Raw genomic sequence first — 9,442 nt, 5'->3', positions numbered from 1 at the left:
GCTTGTTGATTTGGTGGTCAGCCAATCATCTTTTGTGTCGTTTGGTGGTTAGCCAACACACCTTCATCGTTTCTTAGGTGGTTAGCCTTAGATCGTGGTATATCAAGAGTCATTCCGCATCTCTTGACGATCCATTCATTCCATTCCAGTTCCAGAAGTGCCATCGCCTTCTCGGTTCATATCAAACACCCGGCCAAAGCCATCCTTCCCGTTTTAGGCGTATCAGATTGGCTCGGAACTTCAGTTCCACTCGTTGTCTAGAGGAGTACAAGAAGGACATTACGGTTCACTTCCTGGAAGGTGACGCACACAACTGGTGGTTAGCTCTGGACAAACTCACCAATGGGTCTATTGAGCGTTTCTCAGACTTTGAGGTTGAGTTCAACCACAAGTACTTCCCAGCTGAAGCTTGGGACCGTCTGGAGTCTCAGTTCCTAGACTTGACTCAAGGATGCATGACCGTACGTGAGTATGAAGAGAAGTTCAACCGGCTCAGACGTTACGTGGGTAAGGAGCTGGAAGAGGAGACAGTGCAGATACGTACGTTTGTCCGAGACCTAAGGGTCGAACTTCGAACCTACTCCTCAGTTGGTCATTTCCAGACAGTGTCTGAGCTAGTAGAGAGGATGGCTATGGTCTAGACCAATCTGGCCGAGGAGACCAAACAGAAATCCAGGAGTCACGCGTCTTCTGGTAGTTTCGGGAGTGACCGGAAGAGGAAGAGGGACACGGCCGAGGAGGGTAGAACCTCAAGTGGTAGGCATGAGTGTTCTAAATGTGGAAGGCGTCATGGAGGCGAGTGCTGGAAGGCCATGGGAGCCTGTAATCGTTGTGGCAAGATGGATCACTCAGCTTGGGACTATCCAGGGCCGGAACAGAGCCGCAGGCAGGGCACGAGTGGTGGTGATACCAGAGGGTGCCATTACTGCGGAAAGGTAGGACATTTCAAACGAGAATGTCCCAAGCTTTAAGCGGACCAGGAGAAAGGCCGTGGTGAGGCAAGCAAGCCAAGCCAGAGCCGGGGCCAGACCTCCACGCCAAGGGTTTACGAGCTGTCCAAGGATGAGGACGAGACTAAACCATTCAAGGCGATCACTGGTAATGATTCTAGGCTTATTCTTTTTTAATTCAGTAGAATTGCATGGTACGGAACTTAGAATAAATTAGATACTTAGATTGAGTCTTTGTAGGGACCCTAAGTATTGGTGGTGTGGATACACACGTACTTTTCGATACTGAAGCTACACATAGCTTTGTGAGTACAGGGTTGATCGAAAAGGGGTTGTTCCAGGTTGGGACAGGGGATGATCCATGCATAGTGAATACAGCCGGAGGGCAAGTGATGCATTCGCTAGGGCTGGTTAGGGACATCCCAGTTAAGATCCAAGACAGGGTAATGCATGTGGATCTAGTGGTAGTCCCCCTTAAGAATCACGTGGTGATATTGGGTTGAACTGGCTTGGAAAGAATCGGGCCACCTTGGACTGTCACCGGGGAATGGTGCAGTTCGAGAGTGGGTGTGGACCCCCGATCAGGTTCAAAGGTATTAAACCGACCTCAGGTTGTTTAGTGGTATCAGCGATCCAAGTGGAACAGATACTTGAGAAGGGTTGTGAGGCTTACTTGGCCACAATTACCACTAAAGAAGTCGTAGGGGGTGGTAACCCAGATGGGATTCCGCTGGTCAGTGAGTTCGAGGATGTGTTTCGGGCGTTACAGGGCATTCCCCCTGATAGGGCTGACCCGTTCATAATAGAACTAGAACCAGGGACGGCCCCAATGTCTAAAAGTCCCTATCAAATGGTTCCTGCCGAGATGGCCGAGCTAAAGAAACAACTAGAGGAGTTGTTGGACAAGGGGTTCATACGCCCGAGTGTCTGGCCTTGGGGAGCGCCAGTTCTTTTTGTAAAGAAAAAGGATGGTAGTTTCAGGCTGTGTATTGACTACAGAGGGTTGAACAGGGTGACTGTGAAGAACAAGTACCCATTACCCCGTATTGATGAGTTGTTGGATCAATTGAAGGGAGCCAAATGGTTTTCCAAGATTGATTTGGTCTCGGGGTATCATCAGATCCCGATTGAGCCCAATGATGTTCGGAAGACGGCGTTCAGGACCAGGTACGGCCACTATGAGTTTGTGGGCATGCCATTCGGTCTAACCAATGCTCCAGCTACGTTCATGAAGATGATGAATGGCATCTTCTGAGACTTCTTGGATGAATTTGTAATCATCTTCATAGATGACATACTTGTATATTCCAGAAACAAGGAGGACCATGAGAGACATCTCAGGGCAGTGTTGGAACGGCTGAGGGAACAGAAACTCTTTGCTAAGTTAAGCAAGTGTAGTTTCTGGCAGAGGAGCATTGGATTTTTTGGACACACAGTGTCTGATCAAGGAGTGTCTGTAGACCCAGAAAAGATTCAGGCTATACAGGCATGGCCGAAGCCTAAGAATGCTACGGAGGTTAGAAGTTTCTTAGGGCTGGCTGGCTACTACAGGAAGTTTGTCAAAGGGTTTGCAAGCTTGGCTCAACCTATGACGCAACTCACAGGCAAGGACGTGAGGTTTGTCTGGACAGAGGAGTGTGGAAAAATTTTCTCAGCTTTGAAGCGCGTGTTGACTAGTGCACCAGTCCTGGTTCTGCCTGAGGCGGATCAGTCTTATGTAGTGTTTACGGACGCGTCTATCACTGGGTTGGGATGTGTCATGACTCAACATGGGAAGGTGATTGCCTATGCTTCGAGACAATTGAGAAAGCATGAAAGAAATTATCCAACCCATGATCTGGAGATGGCGGTCGTGGTATTTGCTCTAAAGATATGGAGATCATATATGTATGGAGCTAAGGTTCAGATCCTCACCGACCATAAGAGCCTGAAGTACATTTTCACTCAACTTGAGTTGAATCTAAGGCATAGAAGATGGATGGAGTTTGTGGCTGATTATGATCTGGAGATAGCTTACCATCCAGGTAAGGCGAATCTGGCAGCAGACGCATTGAGCCGGAGACGGGCTGAGGTCTCAGCCGAGCGTGAGGCATGCGAGTTGGAAAGGATGGTTCGGGCCTTGCATCTCAACACTTTTGTCGGGAGTGACGAACCATTGGGGTTAGAGGCAGTGGATCAGGCTGATCTACTTACTAAGATACAACATGCTCAGTTGTTAGACGAGAATCAACAGAAGGTGGCACGCAATGACAAGACCGAGTACCAAACGACGAGTAATGGTACCATTTTAGTCAATGGAAGAGTCACTGTGCCGAACAGCAGGGAACTCAAGGATGAGATCTTGAGACAGGCTCATAAGTCTAAGTGCTCGGTTCATCCAGGGTTGAACAAGATGTATAGGGATCTGAAGCGGTATTACCATTGGGTAAGGATGAAGAATGATGTGGCTGAATGGGTGGCTAAGTGTCCAACTTGCCAGCTTGTGAAAGCTGAACATCAGGTACCTGGTGGGATGCTCCAGAGTCTTCCTATACCTGAATGGAAATGGGATCATATTACCATGGATTTTGTGACCGAATTTCCCACGACCAGGAACCAGAAAGACGCGGTCTGGGTAGTGGTCGATCGGTTAACAAAGTCGGCCCATTTCTTACCAATCCGAAAGGGAGACGGGGTCGATCAGATCGTCCGAATCTATTTAGATGAGATAGTACGCTTGCATGGAGTGTCGGCTAGTATTGTCTCAGACAGAGATCCTAGGTTCACCTCTTATTTCTGGCAGGCTTTCCAAAAGGCCTTGGGAACAAGAGTGAACATGAGTACAACTTATCACCCTCAGACGGACGGAGAGTCGGAAAGGACGATCCGGACCTTGGAGGATATGCTTAGGGCAGTGGTTCTAGATTGGGGCGACTCATGGGAGAAGCACTTACCCTTGATCGAGTTTGCTTACAACAACAGTTTCCACAGCAACATTGGTATGTCTCCATATGAGGCATTATATGGGCGGCCCTGTAGAACGCCTCTATGTTGGACCCAAGTGGGGGAGCGTAGTATGTTGGGTCCTGAGATTGTGGAAGAAACCATTGAGAAGATACGGTTCTTAAAGGAAAAGATGAAAGAGGCGAATGATTGCCAAAAGAGTTATGCGATAAACGGAGGAAGCATCTTGAGTTCGAAGTCGATGATTTAGTCTATCTCAAGATGATCACCTTCAAGGGAAGAACCAGAATTTCTGGAAAGAGGAAGTTAGATCCGAGGTATTTAGGACCCTTCCGGGTCATGGAGAGAGTGGGAATGGTGGCTTACCGACTGAACTTGCCGCCAGCCATGAGTGCATTTCACAATGTATTTAATGTGTTCCAGCTCCGAAAGTGCCTAACGGATCAGGATATTGTGTTGCCTGAAATCCCTGCCAATCTAGGAAAGAACCTGACCTTAGAGACAAGGCCGGTTCAAGTTGTAGATAGGACAGAGTAAACAACTAGGAAGAAGACGATTCCGATGATCAAGGTTGTTTGGGAATACAATGGCAAGGATGTTATCACTTGGGAAACAGAAGCAAGGATGAAGGCAGAGTATCCTGAGTGGTACAATCAGTTCGTTCAAGAAGAAACACACAGCAAGGATTCGAGGATGAATCCATTGTTTGTGGGGGAGACTTGTAGTGTCCCCGATCCGAGATAGGATCGATCGGGACGAGCCATGGTGCGGGGAGAAGCACTAGTCAGGTCACGAGACCTAAAGACAAGCGTATCATGGCTCAACGGTGTGGTTAAGGGTATCAGGAAGCTGAGACTTAGCCAGGATATGGTAAAGACAAGTTAAAGGGAGCTGGACGAGTAATCTGGTAGCTGAATAAGGTTCTGATCCAGCTCAATCAGCTAGAGAGAGTGTCGAGCTAGCTCATGTAGTACTGATCAGCTTACGGGAGCTGATAGACTAGCTCACTCAGCTGGGGGTAGTTGGGGATCAGCTCAACTCAGCCTGGTGGAGTGTTCCGGTCCGAACCAGTATGGTCGGGTCCGAGCGGTTACTAGGCCGAGCCGGTGGCTTATGTGGAGCGATGGGGCCGTGTGAGATCAAGGCTAAGCCAGGGCATGGGCAAGGGCTAAGGGAGTTGGTTTTCGATGGGGAAACTGCCAGGGAGCAGTTGGAGCCGTTGAGGACCGGTTGGGGGTAGTTAGAGGTGAAATGGTGCAAGGGGACAAGTGGCACCATTTCGGCCAATCCCTAGCAACCGATCGGCCAAGCAGTTATCTGACCCCTCTCTCTATACATATAAGTCTCTGGAGTCAGTTTTATACATGAATTTCCTTAGGGAAAACTCTGAGCAAATCGTGAGAGAGAGAGAGAGACAAGAGAGAGAGATCGCCGGCCAAGAAAGGAACTGAGCAAGTGGTGGTTTGATCCATTCCGGCAAGGCTAGGATGGATACCAGACAGAAAGACAAGGAGAAAGAGAAGGAGAAGGACATGGCTCCAGGGGAAGGAACTCCTAAGGTTAGTGGTGTAAGCCGCGAACCATCGGACCTAGCCGGCGGTTGATCCGATCGGGCTTGTGTCCGGTTTGGTGATCGGATGCATCCATCTCTTCCTCTCTTCTATTCCGCCTTATCTCTTGGTTACTATGATGTTATATGATTGTTCAGACATGGAGAGATAGAACCAAGGCTTTAGCCGGTTCGAATATGAAGTCCTAGGCCCTTGGCCGGACTTAGACATGATCGGTTTCACCATGGAGTGATCGGATAGATCTAGATCGCATGGCTGTGACCGGTTATGGTCTGGTACTAGGCGTGCCTGATCCTATTCAGGAACTGTGTGTGGCCGATTGTTGTTGGGTGGTTTTGGGCGAGATTTGGTTAAGGAACATTAGGGAACCGAACCATGCATGATTAGATGTTGATGTTAGGATATGTATTGATCATTGTATATGGATTGGTTTCAGGATCGGACTTGGACCGTGGTAAAGGAAAGGCACCGTGAAGACTCAAGCCTTGGGAAGATGTGTGGTGATTGGGTCATTATTGATAAGTGTGAAGTATTGATAGCCTATTGTGCAACTTGTGAACTTATGATAGACTAAGTGTGTAATCTAGTAGTATGAACATATGAATGATGTATGGATCTCATTATATATATATATATATATACAATCGATTTACTCCTTATGCTATCTTGCTTACTTTGAATGTCTTGAACCTCAATTGGAAAGAAATGAACTTAGAAACTATTGACTTAAAACCGGAATCATATAGACATAATAAGCAAGTATGGCCACGGATCAGTTTGGGTCTAAGGACCGGAATCGGATCGTTACAGTATCTTCCTATTCCCTTGTTGCTTGTAGTTGGCAGCGAGCAGCAGTTACGGACCAGACATGCCAAGAATAATTGAAGCGGAACAGTAGATGATCCCTTGATTCATCAGCGACATTGCATAGCAAGCACTTGGGATCCACCGTTAAGCCCTAATTTAGAAGTCTATCTCTAGTGGGACAGCGATTAAGTGTGAAGAGCCAAACCAGAAAGTTGTGCTTTGGAATTCCTCCATTTGTCCAGACGATTCCATGCCATGAAACAGGTTGACTGCGAAGCTTAAGGAGACCATAGATAACCCCTGTCTTGTACTTGTCCCACACAACACCATCAACAGTCCAAGTAGAGGAGTCTTCAGTATCAGTGAGCACCAGTGTAGAGAGATAAGTTTGCACTAGAACCTGATTGTCGTTTCTAGGAGATTGAATGTTCCAGTTCCCATTTGAGCTTATTTCTTGGAGCGTCGCTGTTGCAGGTATTCCCATGCGGCGAGATATTGTTGGTTGGAGGATGTCTTCTAAGCACCCATAAGGTGACCAGTTATCAGTCCAAAACTTTGTTGTTGCACCATTCCCCACCTGCACTTTAATGCACTGGTAAACGGTAGACCTCAATCGAATTAATTTATTCGCCAGCCAAGAGTGTTTCTGATTTTCCCTGCAGGTCCAAAAATTGCTTTTCTGACCGTTGAGGACCTCCTTTGTATACCACGCTACCCACAGGGATCCCGCATTACAGAAAAGTAGCCATATTAGCTTGATCATGCAGGCCTTGTTCCAAGAAGATAAGTCTCTACAGTTTAATCCTCCCTCTTGCTTGGATAGTGTGACAGTTTCCCAAGCAACACGAGCGCTGTGGTTGCCTTCCGCCTTGCCTTGCCATAGATAAGCTTTAGGAATCACAAACGAAGCACACCAAAAATTGGTGATTCCTGCAATCACTGTGTTGATTAGAAGTATCCGCCCAGCAGAAGACAAGGACCTTGCTGTCCAGGTATTCACAGTTGATGATTGATACAAGTCAAGTTCGTTACACTAACTAGTCCGAAGTGATTTGGTTTTAGTTATGTAAAAGCAAGTCCGTAGTAGAGAATATTATACCAGCTGAATGAAATATTCCAAACCTAGTTACTTTAACAAAAAAAACAGCAGATAAATTGTTTCGAATTAAACATAGACTAGTTAGTTTAAATCTCATTGTAATCCAAATCTAAAAATTTCTATATTTATGGAGGAAAACAAAAATAACAAAACACAATCAGCTTTTTTAAATTATTTATCTCCCCCACATATTATACAATTTCTAAATCTTTCACTTAGCTCCAGTTAGTATATCACTTCTACTTTATATATCATTTAGTGTTACGAAAGTAAACAAAAGCGGCCACCGTAATGTTTGAAATAATTAAAGATGTGGGTCCCGCTGCACTATTTGCACAGTAAATTTTCTTCTATATATACGAACGTTTGCGTTCGTTTATAATGCACACCTAAAAAACACTTCTATTATATTCTCTTTCTGTATCAGTGTTATTTCTTTCTACGGGTATAAAATTTTGCCCTTATTTAAATTCCTGCGATACAAATAAATTCCAGTTCTTTTTATAACATTTAGCTATTTATTTCGGAATTTATAGTTACATATATTTCAATTGAAGGATAAGAAAACAGTTGAATCTGGATGTAATTGATAAAGTTCAAAAGCATGGGGTTAAACCGGAAATCAGAACTAAAATACATGGGCCACATCAAAATATCTTTTTAAATAAAAAGACTAAACGATTCTTCCTCTGTTTGTCAAAGTGTTCTATAAAAGCAAGAGTTGAACCCAAACAACACAAAGAACCCACAAGAGTTCAGAGAAGACGAAAAAGAAGAAATGAAGTTGGTGTGGTCTCCGGAGACTGCATCTAAGGCCTACTTAGATACCGTTAAGTCGGTAAGTCTTTTTGTTTCCGGTGAATCGTATCGGAAAAAACATGTAGCGATCTCTTTCATGTCTTGATTATAAGTTATTGATAAACTCTTGTAACGATCTCTTTTCATTTCTGTTTTGTTTTTTTTCTCTCATCAGTGCGAGAATCTTGAAACGCCTGACGCGGCGGAGCTAATAGCTGCGATGGCGGCTGGCTGGAACGCGAAGCTGATCGTGGAAACATGGTCATACGGAGACGCAATAGCCTCGAGTATCGGCTTAGACGTCGCAAGCCAACACGCAAACGCTAGACACATATGCATCGTACAAAACTCGAGAACAGAGTCGGCTTACCTCCAAGCCATTCAAGAATTATCTTCATCTCCCTTGAACTTACCAGAGACGATCATCTCCGAAGAACCCGAAAACGCGATGAGGGAGATACAAGGAATCGATTTCTTGGTCGTGGATTGGCGGCACAAGGAACTCGCAGCGGCTGCGTTGAGGAACGCTACGTTTGGAAGCAGAGGAGCGGTTGTGGTTTGTAGAAACGGGTATTCGAGAAGTTCTTCGGGTTTTAGCTGGAGAAGGGCTTTAAGAAGCAGGGAAGTTGTTAGAACTGTGACTCTTCCAGTCACCGGAGGTATTGAGATTGCTCATGTGGCGGCTAGGAATAAGAACTCGGGAAAGAGCGAGAAGGGTAAGAGAACATACACTACAAGAAAACATAATCTTAACGAGGACGGTTTTCCTCGTTAGTTCGTCGTAAAAGAGGCTTTACGACGAATTAGCGAGGAAGCGCGTTTGCTTGTTACTCATCTGTCGTAACACATATTTCTTCGCTAATTCGTCGTAACTTAGCGAGGAATATATTTCGTCGTAAAGACGAAGTAGAGCTTTTCGTCGTAAAGATCACGTCAATATTCCACGTAAGGATGTCGCTATATTTCCTCGTAAATACCCAAAATACACGTAACGACCACGAAAGGATTTCCTCGTAAAATACTCGTTTATCTTTCCTCGTTATTTTCTCGTAAATGTTTCCTCGTAAAATACTCGTTTACTATTTCTTGTCATTTCCTCGTAAGATTTCCACCTAAATAGGTCGTACATTAGCTACGAATTTACTTCGTTTTTATTATTTTACAGAACTTAAAAATACAATTAAAAAATAATTAAAATTATTTAATTTATTAATAAAATTAAAATTTAAAATAAAAATAAATCAATATGAAAATATTTTATATATAAATAAGTT

General features: G+C 45.0%; 2 protein-coding genes across 2 annotated transcripts in view; one reads left to right on the top strand and one right to left on the bottom strand.

Annotated features, from left to right (window-relative positions):
• Positions 1-6,422: 6,422 nt before the first annotated feature.
• Positions 6,423-6,755, bottom strand: LOC106344338. Its single transcript, XM_013783737.1, has one exon. It carries the CDS (start codon positions 6,753-6,755, stop codon positions 6,423-6,425), a length of 333 nt encoding a protein of 110 aa, XP_013639191.1.
• Positions 6,756-8,123: 1,368 nt separating this feature from the next.
• LOC106293714 overlaps positions 8,124-9,442 on the top strand; it is an 8,411-nt gene continuing 7,092 nt past the window's right edge. Inside the window, exons 1-2 of the mRNA XM_013729370.1 lie at positions 8,124-8,208; positions 8,344-8,896. Coding sequence (XP_013584824.1) covers positions 8,149-8,208; positions 8,344-8,896 — 613 coding nt within the window. The 5' untranslated portion in view covers positions 8,124-8,148. The remainder of the gene's footprint in view (positions 8,209-8,343; positions 8,897-9,442) is intronic.

The sequence above is a fragment of the Brassica oleracea genome, chromosome C5 (assembly GCF_000695525.1).
Source record: "Brassica oleracea var. oleracea cultivar TO1000 chromosome C5, BOL, whole genome shotgun sequence".
NCBI lineage: Eukaryota > Viridiplantae > Streptophyta > Magnoliopsida > Brassicales > Brassicaceae > Brassica > Brassica oleracea.
Note: the sequence above shows the minus strand (reverse complement) of the source record. Positions and strands in the feature narration are given on the sequence as shown.